We start from the raw sequence: 19871 nt of genomic DNA on the forward strand, positions 1-19871 counted from the left end.
CAAACTATCACACTCGCTATCAAACTCTCTCAAACACACTATTAAACTCTCACACTTATTACGATATTCTCTCATACACGTTATCAAACTATCAAAAACTCACACACACTATCAAACTCTCTCACACTCACTATCAAACTCTCACACACTATGAAACTCTCTCACACACACTATCAAACTCTCTCACACACTATGAAACTCTATTACACATACTACAAACTCTCGCACACACTATCAACTCTCTCACACACTATGAAACTCATTACACACTACCAACACTCTCACACACTTTTCAAACTCTGAGACTCACTAGCAAATTCTCACACTCACTATCAAACTCTATGACACAACCAAACTCTCTCTCACAATATCAAACTCTCTCACACACAATATCAAACTCTCACACTCACTATCAAACTCTCTCACACTCACAATCAAATACTCTAAAACTCACTATCAAACTCTCACACACACTATCTAACTCTCACACTCACTATCAAACTCGCTCACACACTAACGTACTCTCTCACAATATCAAACTCTCTCACGCTCACTATCATACTCTCACACACACTATCAAACTATCACACTCGCTATCAAACTCTCTCAAACACACTATTAAACTCTCACACTCATTACCATACTCTCTCATACACATTAGCAAACTCTCACACACACAATCAAACTCTCTCACACACTAACATACTCTCTCACAATATCAAACTCTCTCACGTTCATTATCATACTCTCACATACACTATCAAACTATCACACTCGCTATCAAAATCTCTCAAACACACTATTAAACTCTGAAACTCATATCATACTCTCTCATACACATTAGCAAACTCACACACACTATCAAACTCTCTCACACACACTATCAAACTCTCACAAACACTATCAAACTCTCTCACACTCACTATCAAACTCTCTTACACACACTATCAAATCCTCGCACACACTATCAAACTCTCACACACACACTATCAAACTCCCGCACACACTATCAAACTCTCTCACACACACTATCAAACTCTCGCACAGACTATCAAACTCTCACACACACTATCAAACTCTCTCACACACTATCAAACTTTCACACACACTATCAAACTCTATTACACAAACTACGAAACTCTTGCACACAATATCAAACTCTCTCACACACTATCAAACTCTCGCACACACTATCAAACTCTCAAACACTATCAAACTCTCTCACACACTATCAAACTCTATTATACACGCTACCAACTCTCTCACACACTTTTAAACTCTCAAACTCACTATCAAATTCTCACACTCACTAGAAAACTCTCTCACACACAATATCAAACTCTCGCACACACTATCAAACTCTTTCAGACACACAGTCAAACTCTGACACACACACTATCAAACTCTATTACACACACTATCAAACTCTCGCACACACTATCAAACTCTCTCACACACTATCAAACTCTCACACACTATCAAACTCTCACACACACTATCAAACTCTCTCACACACTAGCAAACTCTCTCACACACTATCAAACTCTATTATACATGGTACCAACTCTCTCACACACTTTTAAACTCTCAGACTCACTATCAAATTCTCACACTCACTATCAAACCTCTGACACTTACAACCAAACTCTCTCACACATAATATCAAACTCTCTCACACACAATATCAAACTCTCTCACACTCACAATCAAATATTCTAAAACTCACTAACAAACTCGCTCACACACTATCAAACTCTCGCACAATATCAAACTCTCTCACGCTCACTATCGTACTCTCACACACTATCAAACTATCACACTCACTATCAAACTCTCTCAAACACACTATTAAACTGTCACACTCATTACCATACTTTCTGATAAACATTATCAAACTCACCCACACTATCAAACTCTCTCACACACTAACATACTCTCTCACAAAATCAAATTCTCTCACGCTCACTATCATACTCTTACACACACTATCAAACTATCACACTCGCTATCAAACTCTTTCAAACACACTATTAAACTCTCACACTCATTACCATATTCTCTCATGCACGTTATCAAACTCTCACACACACTATCAAACTCTCTCACACACTATGAAACTCTCTCACACACACTATCAAACTCTCTCATACACTATCAAACTCTCTCACACACACTATCAAACGCTCTCATACACTATCAAATGCTCTCACACACACTATCAAACTCTCTCATACACTATCAAACTCTCTCACACACTATCAAACTCTCACACTCACTAGAAAACTCTCTCACACACAATATCAAACTCTCGCACACTATCAAACTCTTTCAGACACACAGTCAAACTCTGACACACACACTATCAAACTCTATTACACACACTATCAAACTCTCACACACACTATCAAACTCTCTCACACACACTATCAAACTCTCACACACTATCAAACTCTCACACACACTATCAAACTCTCTCACACACTAGCAAACTCTCTCACACACTATCAAACTCTATTATACATGGTACCAACTCTCTCACACACTTTTAAACTCTCAGACTCACTATCAAATTCTCACACTCACTATCAAACCTCTGACACTTACAACCAAACTCTCTCACACACAATATCAAACTCTCTCACACTCACAATCAAATATTCTAAAACTCACTATCAAACTCGCTCACACACACTATCTAACTCTCACACTCACTATCAAACTCGCTCACACACACTATCAAACTCTCGCACAATATCAAACTCTCACGCTCACTATCATACTCTCACACACTATCAAACTATCACACTTACTATCAAACTCTCTCACGCTCACTATCATACTCTCACACACTATCAAACTATCACACTCACTATCAAACTCTCTCAAACACACTATTAAACTCTCACACTCATTACCATACTCTCTCATACGCATTATCAAACTCACCCACACTATCAAACTATCACTCACACACTATCAAACTCTCTCTCACTCAGTATCAAACTCTCTGACTCACGATGAAACTCTTTCACACTCACTATCAAACCCACTCACACACTTTTAAACTCTCAGACGCACTATCAAATTCTCACACTGACTATCAAACCTCTGAAACTTAAAACCAAACTCTCACACACATACTATCAAACTCTCACACAATATCAAATTCTCTCACACTCACATTCAAATACTCTAAAACTCACTAACAAACTCTCACACTCACTATCAAACTCGCTCACACACACTATTAAACTCTCACACTCATTACCATACTCTCTCATAAATTTATCAAACTCTCACAAACACTATCAAAGTCTCTCAAGCACTAACATTCTCACAATATCAAACTCTCTCACGTTCATTATCATACTCTTACATACACTATCAAACTATCACACTCACTATCAAACTCTCTCAAACACACTATTAAACTCTTTCACAATATCAAACTTTCTCACGCTGACTATCATACTCTCACACACACTATCAAACTGTCTCACACACGATCAAACTATCCCACACACACTATCAAACTCTTACACACTATCAAACTCTTACACACACACCATCAAACTCTCGCACACAAACTATCAAACTCTCTCAGACTCACTATCAAACTCTCGCACACACTATCAAACTCTCTAACAATCACTATCAAACTCTCTAACACTCACTGTCAAACTCTATTATACACACTATCAAACTCTCTGACACACAATATCAAACTCTCTCACACACTATCAAACTTTCAAATACTATCGAACTCTATTATAAACACTACCAACTCTCGCACACACTATAAAACTCTCACACACAATCAAACTCACACACACTATCCAACTCTATTACACACACTGTCACACTCTCGCACACAATATCAAACTCTCTCACACACAATATCAAACTCTCTCACACTCACTGTCAAACTCTCTCAGACACACTATCAAACCCTAACACTTACTATCAAACTCTTGCACTCACTATCAAACTCTCGCACTCACTATCAAACTCTCACACACACTTTTAAACTCTCACACTCACTATCAAACTCTCTCACACTATCAAGCTCGCTCACACACATTATTAAACTCTCACACTCATTACCATACTCTCTCATAAATATTATCAAACTCTCATAAACACTATCAAACTCTTACACACTATTAAACTCTTACACACACACCATCAAACTCTCGCACACACACTATCAAACTCTCTCACTCTCACTATCAAACTCTCTGACACACTATCAAACTCTCAAACACTATCAAACCCTAACACTCACTATCAAACTCTCGCACACACTATCAAACTCTCTAACACTCACTATCAAACTCTCTAACACTCACTGTCAAACTCTATTATACACACTATCAAACTCTCACACACAATATCAAACTCTCTCACACACTATCAAACTTTGAAACACTATCGAACTCTATTATAAACACTACCAACTCTCGCACACACTATAAAACTCTCACACACAATCAAACTCACACACACTATCCAACTCTATTACACACACTATCACACTCTCGCACACACTATCAAACTCTCTCACACACAATATCAAACTCTCTCACACTCACTGTCAAACTGTTTCAGACACACTATCAATCCCTCACACTTGCTATCAAACTCTCGCACTCACTATCAAACTCTCACACACACTTTTAAACTCTCGCACTCACTATCAAACTCTCTCACACTCACTATCAAACTCTCTCACACAAAATATCAAACTGTCTCACACTATCAAATTCTCTAACACTCACTATCAAACTCTCAAAATCGCTATCAAACTCTCTAACTCACTATCAAACTCTCACACTCACTATCAAACTCTCTCACACTCACTATCAAACCCACTCACACACATTTAAACTCTCACAAACACTATCAAATTATCACACTCGCTATCAAACTCTCTCAAACACACTATTAAACTTTTACACTCAATATCATACTATCTCACACACACTATCAAGCTATCACTCACTCACCATCAAACCCACTCACACACTTTTAAACTCTCAGACACACTATCAAATTCTCACACTCAGTATCAAACCTCTGAAACTTACCTACTCTCACAAACACTATCAAACTATCACACTCGCTATCAAACTCTCTCAAACACACTATTAAACTCTCACACTTATTACGATATTCTCTCATACACGTTATCAAACTATCAAAAACTCACACACACTATCAAACTCTCTCACACTCACTATCAAACTCTCACACACTATTAAACTCTCTCACACTATTAAACTCTCTAATACTCACTATCAAACTCTATTATACACATTATCAAACTCTCTCACACACACTGTCCAACTCTCACACACAATCAAACTGATACTCACTATCAAACTCTCTCGCACACTATCAAACTCTCACACACACTATCAAACTCATACACACTATAAAACTCTCGCACTCACTATCAAACTCTCTCACACTCACTATCAAACTCTCTCACACACTATCAAACTCTCACACACACTGTCAAACTCTCACACACAATCAAACTCTCACACTCACTATCAAACTCTCACACACACTCTCAAACTCTTGCACACACTATCAAACTCTCTCAGACACACAATCAAACTCACACACACTATCGAACTCTATTACACACACTATCAAACTCTTGCACACACTATCAAACTCTCGCACACACACTATCAAACTCTCTCACACACTATCAAACTCACACACACTATCAAACTCTCTGACTCACTATCAAACTCTCACACACACTATCAAACTCACACACACTATCAAACTCTCGCACACAATCAAACTCACACACACTTTCCAACTCTATTACACACACTATCAAACTCTCTCACACACAATATCAAACTTTCTCAAACTCACTATCAAACTCTTTCAGACACACTATGAAACCCTCGCACTTACTATCAAACTCTCTCACGCTCACTATCAAACTCTCTCACACACACTATGAAACTCACACACTATCAAACTCTCGCACTCACTATCAAACTCTCTCACACACACTATCAAACTCACACACACTATCAAACTCTCGCACTCACTATCAAACTCTCACACACACTATCAAACTCACACACACTATCAAACTCTCTCACACACAATATCAAAGTTTCTCACACTCACTATCAAACTCTTTCAGACACACTATAAAAGTCTGGCACTTACCATCAAACTCTCTCACAGTCACTATCAAACTCTCTCACACACACTATGAAACTCACACACACTATCAAACTCTAGCACTCACTATCAAACTCTCTCACACACACCATCAAACTCACACACTATCAAACTCTCGCACTCACTATCAAACTCTCACACTGACTATCAAACTCTCACACACACTTTTAAACTCTCGCACTCACTATCAAACTCTCTCACACTCACTATCAAACTGTCTCACAAAAAATATCAGTCTCACACTATCAAATTCGCTAACACTCACTATCAAACTCTCACACTCGCTATCAAACTCTCTCAAACACACTATTAAACTCTCACACTCAATATCATACTATCTCATACACACTATCAAACTATCACTCACACACTATCAAACTCTCTCACACTATCAAACTCTCTCACACACTATCAAACTCTATTATACACACAACCAACTCTCGCACACACAAACTCTCACACACAATCAAACTCACACACACTATCCAACTCTATTACATACACTATCAAACTCTCTCACACACAATATCAAACTCTCTCACACTCACTATCAAACTCTGTCAAACACACTACCAAACCCTCGCACTTACTAACAAACTCTCTCGCACTCAATATCAAACTCTCTCACACTATCAAATTCGCTAACACACACTATCAAACTCAAACACACTATCAAACACTCGCACTCACTATCAAACTCTCTCACACTCACTATCAAACTCTCTCACACACTATCAAACTCTCACACTCACTATCAAACTCTCACACACACTATCAAACTCTCGCACACACACTATCAAACTCTCTCACACACATTATCAAACTCACACACACTATCAAACTCTCGCACTCACTATCAAACTCTCACACACATTATCAAACTCACACACACTATCAAACTCACACACACTATCAAACTCTCTCACACACAATATCAAAGTTTCTCACACTCACTATCAAACTCTTTCAGACACACTATAAAAGTCTGGCACTTACCATCAAACTCTCTCACACTCACTATCAAACTCTCTCACACACACTATGAAACTCACACACACTATCAAACTCTAGCACTCACTATCAAACTCTCTCACACACACCATCAAACTCACACACTATCAAACTCTCGCACTCACTATCAAACTCTCACACTGACTATCAAACTCTCACACACACTTTTAAACTCTCGCACTCACTATCAAACTCTCTCACACTCACTATCAAACTGTCTCACAAAAAATATCAGTCTCACACTATCAAATTCGCTAACACTCACTATCAAACTCTCACACACGCTATCAAACTCTCTCAAACACACTATTAAACTCTCACACTCAATATCATACTATCTCATACACACTATCAAACTATCACTCACACACTATCAAACTCTCTCACACTATCAAACTCTCTCACACACAATATCAAACTTTCTCACACTCACTATCAAACTCTGTCAGACACACTACCAAACCCTCGCACTTACTATCAAACTCTCTCGCACTCACTATCAAACTCTCTCACACTCACTATCAAACTTTCTCGCACAAAATATCAAACTGTCTCACACTATCAAATTCGCTAACACTCACTATCAAACTCTCACACTCGCTATCAAACTCTCTCAAACACACTATTAAACTCTCACACTCAATATCATACTATCTCATACACACTATCAAACTGTCACTCACACACTATCAAACTCTCTCACACACACTATGAAACTCACACACACTATCAAACTCTCGGACTCACTATCAAACTCTCTCACACAAACTATAAAACTCACACACACACTTTTAGACTCTCGCACTCACCATCAAACTCTCTCACACTCACTATCAAACTGTCTCACAAAAAATATCAAACTGTCTCACACTATCAAATTCGCTAACACTCACTATCAAACTCTCACCCTCGCTATCAAACTCTCTCAAACACACTATTAAACTCTCACTCAATATCATACTATCTCATACACACTATCAAACTATCACTCACACACTATCAAACTCTCTATCATTCACTATCAAACTCTCTAACTCACTATCAAACTCTCTCACACTCACTATCAAACCCACTCACACACTTTTAAACTCTCAGACTCACTATCAAATTCTCACACTCACTATCAAACCTCTGAAACTTACAAGCAAATTCTCACACACATACTATCAAACGTTCTCACACAATATCAAATTCTCTCACACTCATATTCAAATAATCTAAAACTCACTAACAAACTCTCACACACACTATCAAACTCTGACACTCACTATCAAACTCGTTCACACACACTATCAAACTCCCACACACTATCGAACTCTATTATACACAGTACCAACACACTATTTAACTCTCACACTCATTACCATACTCTCTCATACACATTATCAAACTCTCACACACACTATCAAACTCTCTCACACACACTATCAAACTCTCGCACACACTGTCAAACTCCCACACACTATCGAACTCTATTATACACAGTACCAACTCTTGCACACACTATTAAACTCTCACACACAATCAAACTCACACACACTATCAAACTCTCTCACACTCACTATCAAACTCTCACACACACACTATGAAACTCACACACACTATCAAACTCTCGCACTCACTATCAAACTCTCGCACACACTATCAAACTCTCTCACACACACTATCAAACTCTCTCACAAACTATCAAACTCTTGCACACACTATCAAACTCTCTCACACACTATCAAACTCTATTATACACACTACCAACTCTCGCACACACAAACTCTCACACACAATCAAAATCACACACACTATCCAACTCTATTACATACACTATCAAACTCTCTCACACACAATATCAAACTTTCTTACACTCACTATCAAACTCTGTCAGACACACTACCAAACCCTCGCACTTACTATCAAACTCTCTCGCACTCACTATCAAACTCTCTCACACTCACTATCAAACTTTCTCGCACAAAATATCAAACTGTCTCACACTATCAAATTCGCTAACACTCACTATCAAACTCTCACACTCGCTATCAAACTCTCTCAAACACACTATTAAACTCTCACACTCAATATCATACTATCTCACACACACTATCAAACTATCACTGACACACTATCAAACTCTCTCACAGTCACTATCAAACTCTCACACACACACTATGAAACTCACACACACTATCAAACTCTCGCACTCACTATCAAACTCTCTCACACAAACTATCAAACTCACACACACACTTTTAAGCTCTCGCACTCACCATCAAACTCTCTCACACTCACTATCAAACTGTCTCACAAAAAATATCAAACTGTCTCACACTATCAAATTCGCTAACACTCACTATCAAACTCTCACCCTCGCTATCAAACTCTCTCAAACACACTATTAAACTCTCACACTCAATATCATACTATCTCATACACACTATCAAACTATCACTCACTCACTATCAAACTCTTTGACTCACTATCAAACTCTCTCACACTCACTATCAAACCCACTCACACACTTTTAAACTCTCAGACTCACAATCAAATTCTCACACTCACTATCAAACCTCTGAAACTTACAACCAAATTCTCACACACATACTATCAAACGCTCTCACACAATATCAAATTCTCTCACACTCATATTCAAATAATCTAAAACTCACTAACAAACTCTCACACACACTATCAAACTCTGACACTCACTATCAAACTCGCTCACACACACTATTTAACTCTCACACTCATTACCATACCCTCTCATACACATTATCAAACTCTCACACACACTATCAAACTCTCTCACACACACTATCAAACTCTCGCACACACTATCAAACTCCCACACACTATCGAACTCTATTATACACACTACCAACTCTTGCACACACTATCAAACTCTCACACACAATCAAACTCACACACACTATCCAACTCTATTACACACACTATCAAACTCTCGCACACACTATCAAACTCTCTCACACACACTATCAAACTCTCTCACAAACTATCAAACTCTTGCACACACTATCAAACTCTCTCACACACTATCAAACTCTCTCACACACTATCAAACTCTATTATACACACTACCAACTCTCGCACACACAAACTCTCACACACAATCAAACTCACACACACTATCCAACTCTATTACATACACTATCAAACTCTCTCACACACAATATCAAACTTTCTCACACTCACTATCAAACTCTGTCAGACACACTACCAAACCCTTGCACTTACTATCAAACTCTCTCGCACTCACTATCAAACTCTCTCACACTCACTATCAAACTTTCTCACACACAATATCAAACTGTCTCACACTATCAAATTCGCTAACACTCACTATCAAACTCTCACACTCGCTATCAAACTCTCTCAAACACACTATTAAACTCTCACACTCAATATCATACTATCTCATACACACTATCAAACTATCACTGACACACTATCAAACTCTCTCACACTCACTATCAAACTCTCACACACACACTATGAAACTCACACACACTATCAAACTCTCGCACTCACTATCAAACTCTCTCACACAAACTATCAAACTCACACACACATTTAAACTCTCGCACTCACTATCAAACTCTCTCACACTCACTATCAAACTGTCTCACAAAAAATATCAAACTGTCTCACCCTATCAAATTCGCTAACACTCACTATCAAACTCTCACACTCACTATCAAACTCTCTCAAACACACTATTAAACTCTCACACTCAATATCATACTATCTCATACACACTATCAAACTATCACTGACTCACTATCAAACTCTTTGACTCACTATCAAACTCTCTCACACTCACTATCAAACCCACTCACACACTTTTAAACTCTCAGACTCACAATCAAATTCTCACACTCACTATCAAACCTCTGAAACTTACAACCAAATTCTCACACACATACTATCAAACGCTCTCACACAATATCAAATTCTCTCACACTCACATTCAAATAATCTAAAACTCACTAACAAACTCTCACACACACTATCAAACTCTGACACTCACTATCAAACTCGCTCACACACACTATTTAACTCTCACACTCATTACCATACTCTCTCATACACATTATCAAACTCTCACACACACTATCAAACTCTCTCACACACACTATCAAACTGTCACACACTATCAAACTCACACACACTATCCAACTCTATTACACACACTATCAAACTCTCGCACACAATATCAAACTCTCTCACACACTATCAAACTCTCTCACACACTAACAAACTCTATTATACACACTACCAACTCTCGCACACACAAACTCTCACACACAATCAAACTCACACACACTATCCAACTCTATTACATACACTATCAAACTCTCTCACACACAATATCAAACTCTCACACACACTATCAAACTCTCTCTCACTCACTATCAAACTCTCTGACTCACTATCAAACTCTCACACTCACTATCAAACCCACTCACACACTTTTAAACTCTCAGACTCACTATCAAATTCTAACACTCACTATCAAACCTCTGAAACTTACAACCAAACTCTCTCACACATACTATCAAACTCTCTCACACTCACATTCAAATACTCTAAAACTCACTATCAAACTCTCATACACACTATCATACTCTCACACTCACTATCAAACTCGCTCACACACTAACGTACTCTCTCACAATATCAAACTCTCTCACACTCCCTATCATACTCTCACACACACTATCAAATTATCACACTCGCTATCAAACTCTCTCAAACACACTATTAAACTCTCACACTCATTACCATACTCTCTCATACACATTATTAAACTCTCACACACACAATCAAACTCTCTCACACACTAACATACTCTCTCACAATATCAAACTCTCTAACACTGACTATCAAAGTCTCGCACTTACTATCAAACTCTCTCACACTCACTATCAAACTCTCTCACACACACTATCAAACTCACACACACTATCAAACTCTCGCACTCACTATCAAACTCTCTCACACTCACTATCAAATTCTCTAACACTCACTATCAAACTCTCACACTCGCTATCAAACTCTCTCAAACACACTATTAAACTCTCACACTCAATATCATACTCTCATACACACTATCAAACTCCCTCTTACTCACTATCAAACTCTGACTCACTATCAAACTCTCACACTCACTATCAATCTCTCTCACACACACTATCAAACTCTCACACGCAATATCAAACTGTCTCACACTCACAATGAAATACTCTAAAACTCACTATCAAAGTCTCACACAGACTATCTAACTCTCACACTCACTATCAAACTCGCTCACACACACTATCATACACTCTCACACTATCAAACTCTCTCACGCTCACTATCATACTTTCACACACACTATCAAACTATCACACTTGCTATCAAGCTCTCTCAAGCACACTATTAAACTCTCACACTCATTAACATACTCTCTCATACACATTATCAAACTCACACACACTATCAAACTCTCACACACTATCAAACTCTTTCACAATATCAAACTCTCTCACGCTGACTATCATACTCTCACACACACTGTCAAACTCTCACACTCACTATTAAACTCTCTCAAACACTATTAAACTCTCACACTCAATATCATACTCTCTCATACACACTATCAAACTCCCTCTTACTCACTATCAAACTCTCGGACTCACTGTCAAACTTTCACACTCACTATCAATCTCTCTCACACACACTATCAAACTCTCTCACACACAATATCAAACTCTCACACTCACAATCAAATACTCTAAAACTCACTATCAAAGTCTCACACACACTATCTAACTCTCACACTCACTATCAAACTCGCTCACACACACTATCATACACTCTCACAATATCAAACTCTCTCACGCTCACTATCATACTCTCACACACACTATCAAACTATCACACTCGCTATCAAACTCTCTCAAACACACTATTAAACTCTCACACTCATTACCATACTCTCTCATACACATTATCAAACTCTCACACACTATCAAACTATCACACTCGCTATCAACTCTCTCAAACACAATATTAAACTCTCACACTCGTTACCAAATTCTCTCATACACATATCAAACTCTCACAGACACTATCAAACTCTGACACACTATCAAAATCTCACACTCACTATCAAACTCTCCCACACACACTATCAAACTCTTACACTCACTATCAAACTCTCTCAGACACACTATCAAACTCTCACACACTATCAAACTTTCTCGCACTCACTATCAAACTCTCTCACACTCACTATCAAACTCTCACACACTATCAAACTTTCTCGCACTCACTATCAAACTCTCACACTCACTATCAAACTCTCTCACACTATCAAACTCAAACTCACTATCAAAGCTCTCACACTCACACACTCTCTGACACACTATCAAACTCTCTCAGACACACTATCAAACTTTCTCGCACTCACTATCAAACTCTCTCACACTCACTATCAAACTCTCTCACACACACTTTTAAACTCTCACACTCACACACTCTCTCACACTCACTATCAAACTCACACACTATCAAACTCTCACACTCGCTGTCAAATTCTCTAACACTCACTATTAAACTCTCACACACATTATCAAACTCTCACACTCACTATCAAACTCTCTCGCACTCACTATCAAACTCTATCCCACTCGCTATCAAACTCTCAAACAATATTAAACTCACTCATTATCATACACACTATCAAACTCTCTCACTCACTATCAGAGTCTCTCACACACAGTATGAAACTCACACCCACACACACACACACCTATCTATATTTATCTTTCTATACACACACACACACACATTTTATATATATATATATATATATATATGAATCTATACAGAATCTATACATGAATATATACAAACAGTATATGGACACCCCTCCTAACCATCGAGTTCAGGTTTTTCATCCACTGCTAAAACGTGGATCAAATTAAGCACATAGCCATGCAATTGTGATAGACAAACACTGGCAATAGAATGAGTCGTGCTGAAGAGCTCAGTGGCTTTAAACATGGTACTGTCATAGGATGCCACCTCTGCCCCAGTTAGTGTGTGAAATTTCTGTCCTGCTAAATCTGCCCCAGACAACTGTAAATGCTGTTATGTTATGTGAAATGGAAGCATCTAACAGCAACAACCTCACAAATGCACTTCTGGATGAATGAGCGAAAATTCCCACAGACTCTCTCCAAAATCTTGTAGAAACCTTTGAGACCTTTATGGTTGATTTTATGGGGCACAGATCCCAGGAGTTTTCAGTGCTGTGGCTCCTAGCTAGGCGATAGATTTACAGTGAGATCACAGTCAGATTTTTACAAACAATGGAATATTAGCTCTTGTACCAGAGAATTAAGTAATTTACTTTTTCATGGTGTTTTGCTTCTGATGAAGACTTTTAAGAAAAAAAAACTAAGCACAAAATCAGGAATGCCTTTCACTCTTTTTCTTTGGTTTGTTTGTCTCAAATATCATTTGTAGTAAAAAGGTATATCGCATTAGTTGAGGCTATCTGCATGTTTAACCAAGCATTGTTGTAAATAATTTATTTACTGTCAGTAAATAAAGAGCACAATTAGAACTGTTCCTTCTTTCCAAGTTAAACCAGATTGTTCAGCCTCTTCACAGTCAGTGGTGATTTGTTACTATCAGCTTTGTTTCAAAATCCACATTTTGTTAAAGTGATTATTATAAATAATGTGAGATTTTTTTCTTCTGCAGGTTTCTGAACACTCCTGATGCAGAGAAAGCCTGTGATTCTCTGATTAAAGTTCTAGAAATAAACCCCTTACTGCTCAGAGAGCTGGATCTGAGTGGGAAAATACAAGGAGACTCAGAACTACAGCTGCTTTGCTCTTTACTGGAAGATTCACACTGTAAAATACAGGAGCTTAGGTTAGTATTACTTATTTTAATGATTTTGTTTTGTCAATAAGAATGTATTGTTGTGGTAAGCACTGAGGTCAGCATCAAGTATTATTATAAGTTGTATTCTCCAGAAAAAAAAATAATTGAATTAATGTGAACAGTAATGAATGATGATTAAAAGACTACATGAAGATATGCATGTGCGAAACAGAAAATATCCTAATAATCAGTGTAATTTGTAATTAAACTTGAAATCAGAGTGTTTCAGGACCGCCAAAAAGCACAACAATTTCCAGACTTTTTACAGTTCATGTTGTTGAACATCACTGGCTGTTGGTAAAAATGCAACATTTGCATCTGATAGAACAAAAATATATTAAGCTATTAGACATTGTGCTAACACTGGCAGTTTAGTCAACATTTCACTGTTATACACCTTTCTTAGTTAAACATATTTTTGAACAATCTAAATCATGAATATGATTGGCCCTAATAAAACTGCTGTAAGTTTTTTTTTAAATAAATAATTTAAGAATTAACTGAAGAATTTCAAAGCTTGTATTTCCTCTTCAGCCTCAGTAAGTGTAATATAACCGTGGAAAGCTGTGCAGCTCTAGCCAGCGTTCTCAGATTGGAATCTTCCAGTGTGAGAAAGATGGATCTCAGCAACAATAATCTTCAGGATTCAGGAATGCTGGACCTTGCTGGTGGACTGACTAATCCAAAATGTAATCTGAAGATTATAATGTAAGATCAACTCTTACAGCATCATTAATGCATATTTGAAAAATGAAGTAAATGTGGGAAAGTGGTGGTATGTAGATTGGTCACCCCACAAATGCCTAAAGTAAGTTCTTGATAATTTACTTGTTCTTCTTTTCTGTGACTGACTTCATTTAGACTTAAAACATGTGCCTTAACGGAGGGAAGCTGTTCAGCTCTAGCTAATGTTCTTAACTCAAAGGACGCTCACCTGAGTGAGCTGGATCTCAGCAATAATAATCTGGAGGACTCTGGAGTGATGCAGCTCTGTGCTGGACTGAAGAATCCACAGTCTGCACTTGAAATAATGAGGTGAAGTAGCATCTGCCATAATGCTTAATTCTTTAATGTTTCTAATCTACAGCAAATAATGTATATATTCTAACGTTCAAAATATTGGAATCACTTCCCATAGTAACTATTTTTTGTTAATTTGTACACAATAATAATACAGTGTAGAATGTAATTTGACAAAATATTGAACAAAATGGTGCTTCTAGATGTTTTATTCGACACTTCAAAAATGCTGTGAACAAAGTTATTAATTTTATTTACTTCAGTTTTTAATTAAATTTTTGTCAGATTATCTGCGATTATCATGAGATTTAATATCCACTTGAAATATGATAAAATCTTAATATTAATTTATTATAACTTAATTTTTTATTTTATCTAGCTTTCACAGGGTTTTTGAAATCTTCTAGAGCTCTGTTCATCATTCTAGACAAAAAAACATTTCTGTTTTATTTTCAGCTCCCTAGTATTCTACTAATTATATAAAACCTGGGCATATTACAATCATTTTATACATAAATCTGATACTAAATTGGTTATTTATATATATGGCACATTATATGCCAAAAGTATGTGGACTCCCCTCCTATTGAGTTGTTTCAGCCACACTCATTGTTAACAGGTGTATAAAATCAAGCACATAGCCATGCAATCCCCATAGACAAACACTGGCAGTAGAGGGTCACACTGAAGATGTGGCACTGTCTTAGGATGCCACCTTTGCCAAAAGTCAGTTTATGACATTTCTGTCCTGCTAGATCTGCATCTAGGAGCAACAACATCCACAAAGTGGTAGACCACACTAACTCTCAGAGCAGGTCTGCCAATTGCTGAAGTGTATAGCTTACTGCAGAGTTCCAATCTGCCTCTGGAAGCAACATCAACACAAGAACTGTGGGTTGGAAGCTTCACAAAATGGGTTTCCATGACAGTGCAGCTACACACAAGCCTAAGATCACTATGTGCAATGCCAAGTGTTGGATGGAGTGGTGTAAAGCACCGCTACTGGACTCTGGATCAGTGGAAATGTGTTCTCTGGAGTGATGAATCAGCTTCTCTATCTGGCAGTCTGATGATGAATCTGGGTTTGGTGAATGCCAGGAGAACACTATCTGCTGGAATGCACAGTGCCAACAGTAAAGTTTGGTGGAGGGGGATAATGAGCTGGGGCTGTTTTTCAGGGTTTGGGCTCTGCTGCTTAGTTCCAGTGAAGGGTAATGTTAATGCTACAGTACCTCACTGCACAAATGCTTTTTTGACTGGATGGGCAAAAAATTCCCAAAGACACACTCCAAAATCTTGTGGAAATCTACCCAGAAGTGTTGAGGCATTTATAGCTGCAAAGGGGTACAGCTCCATATTAATGCCCATGGTAATGGAATGAGCTGTCCAGCAAGCTCATATAGGTGTGATAGTCTGGTGTTCACATACTTTTGGCTATATAGTGTATCTGCACTGCATTCTACTACTACTAAAAGTAAAAGACACCCAAAATAGACAAACCTCTCTCTCTCTCTCTCTCTCTCTCTCTCTCTCTCTCTCTCTTTCTCTCTGCAGACTGAGTAAATGTAATATAGGAGAGGAAGGCTGTTGTGCTTTGGCCTCAGCTCTAAAATTAAATCCCTCACACTTGATGGAGTTGGATCTGAGTGGGAATAAAGTAGGAAACTCAGGAGTGAAGCAGCTCTCTGATCTACTAAAGAATTCAAACTGCCTGGTACAAAAACTCAAGTAAGCGAATTTCCTGATAGATACATTAATATTATTAAATTTAATAGGACAACTTAAAGTACAGTAGGAGTTCCAGGAGTGGTTCTGGTGGAATTCCAAAATAATTGTTTCTTAATAATATTAAAGTTCTCGAATAAAAAAGTTAAGTAGAAATTTTATATACTGTTACATATTTTATGGTTAGAATGTTCATGTTATGTGCTTTAAATATTGTGTAAAGATATCACGAAGGAGAAAACATGATTCTCAAGCAGTTAGACCTTTAGCAGTAAATATCTCAAAACAAAGTTCTTAAAGCTGGGGTGCTGTTTTGATTAAATGTGAAATGGTATCAATGCAATTGACCTCATCAATTAACCTCATCAATGACAGAGAAATACTAGGAATTTTGCAAAGCAAAGTGTTATCATTCTTCATTTCTGTTATGTTAATTGTCTTTCAGAGTCAGTGATAATAATGTCAAAGGTGAAGGATATGCTGCTCTGGCTTCAGCTCTGAAATCAAATCCCTCATCACACCTGATAGAGCTGGATCTCAGAGGGAACGATCCTGGAGATAAAGGAGTGAAGCTGCTCATTGATTTACAGAAAGACCCAAAATATAAACTACAGACACTGAGGTGAGCAATTTGTAGGCGTATATCAAAACCAGAGTCTAGTCTTTAAGACTAGTTTTTTCACTGCAGAAACAATCATATAGGTACTACAATGTTGGTCACATTTCTTCGCACAGTGTTTTTTTTTGTCTTTTTTTTTGCTTTTTATGTTGCAAGAAAATTGTCAGGTCTTTGTCCAAGTGAGCCCATGCATTGATGAAAAGAAAATGATCCTTAGTTTTAATAAATTCTGCACAGCACTCACCTAAAATGCTCAGGCCAGTAAAGCTAATGTGGTTGCCTGGCATCCTAAGCATGAGTAAATACTGTATAAGTTAGTTTAGAGACCACATTATCTAATTACAGATTCTCTTTAAGTCACTTCTCTGCTAGTCAGAAAATTCTTGAATACTATGTAGGGTTAATGCACTATGTGTGGGCACATCACGGATGAGAAATTAGTCCTAAATAAAATCATATTGAATTTTTCTCTCTTTTTTTCTGCAGGTTGTTAAAATGTTCTGCTGCAGAGGACATCTGTAATTCTTTAACTAAAACTCTAGGGAAAAACCCCTTACTGCTGAGAGAGCTGGATCTGAGTGGGAAAATACAAGGAGATTCACATATGAAGCAGATCTCTCATCTACTGGAGGATTCACACTGCAGAACTCAGAAACTTAAGTTAGTATTTTTGCTATTTTATCAACTATTGTTGGATTGTGAATTAAATAAAAAAGTCACAGGTCTCACAGGTGTTTTATTATTATTATTATTATTATTATTATTATTATTATTATTATGTTACCTTTCATTATGTTCAAATGTAGCTGAAAGTGTTTTACAGTCCGGCATTAAGAAACAAAAGGGAAAATAAGAAAAAGAAACAAATGTTATATACATATACAAAAATGTATCAGTCATCCAATCACTGAAGCTTTTCTTCTTTCTCTCTCTCTCTCTGTTTGCAGGATGAATAAGAGCAGTATTACAGAGGAAGGCTGTGCTGCTCTATCATCAGCTCTTTGTTCAAATCCTTCACACCTGATAGAGCTGGATCTGAGTGACAGTAAACTGGGAGGCTCTGGATTGGAGAAGATCTGTGGGGTGCTGAGGAATAAACAATTCAAACTGTTAAAACTGCAGTAAGTTCTGATTTAAAATAATACCTTAGTGGATGGCATAACAACAGAAAATGAAGCCAAAGTGAGATATGCTAATTAAAAACATAATACATTGATTAGAAAATTTGATTCCTGTAACACATTCCAAAAAGTTGGGACAAGAGCATGTTTACCACTGTGTTACATCACCCATCTTTTTTAACACTTCATAAATATTTGGTGTGACT

At 37.5% G+C, this 19871-nt stretch overlaps 1 protein-coding gene across 9 annotated transcripts in view; it reads left to right on the forward strand.

The window, feature by feature from the left end:
• LOC118804665 (NACHT, LRR and PYD domains-containing protein 3-like) overlaps positions 1–19800 on the forward strand; it is a 97427-nt gene extending 77627 nt beyond the window's left edge. For 6 of the 9 annotated variants that reach the window (XM_036565237.1, XM_036565241.1, XM_036565242.1 and 3 more), the window contains 7 exons: positions 14995–15168; positions 15715–15888; positions 16042–16215; positions 17755–17928; positions 18371–18547; positions 19031–19204; positions 19492–19799. In XM_036565237.1, coding sequence (XP_036421130.1) covers positions 14995–15168; positions 15715–15888; positions 16042–16215; positions 17755–17928; positions 18371–18547; positions 19031–19204; positions 19492–19669 — 1225 coding nt within the window. In that variant the 3' untranslated portion in view covers positions 19670–19799. Of the gene's footprint in view, positions 1–14994; positions 15169–15714; positions 15889–16041; positions 16216–17754; positions 17929–18370; positions 18548–19030; positions 19205–19491 lie in introns of all 9 variants that reach the window. The other 3 variants (XM_036565240.1, XM_036565244.1, XM_036565243.1) reach the window with 2 other exon arrangements.
• Positions 19801–19871: the final 71 nt, after the last annotated feature.

The sequence above is a fragment of the Colossoma macropomum genome, unplaced genomic scaffold (genome assembly GCF_904425465.1).
Source record: "Colossoma macropomum unplaced genomic scaffold, Colossoma_macropomum, whole genome shotgun sequence".
Classification (NCBI taxonomy): Eukaryota; Metazoa; Chordata; class Actinopteri; order Characiformes; family Serrasalmidae; genus Colossoma; species Colossoma macropomum.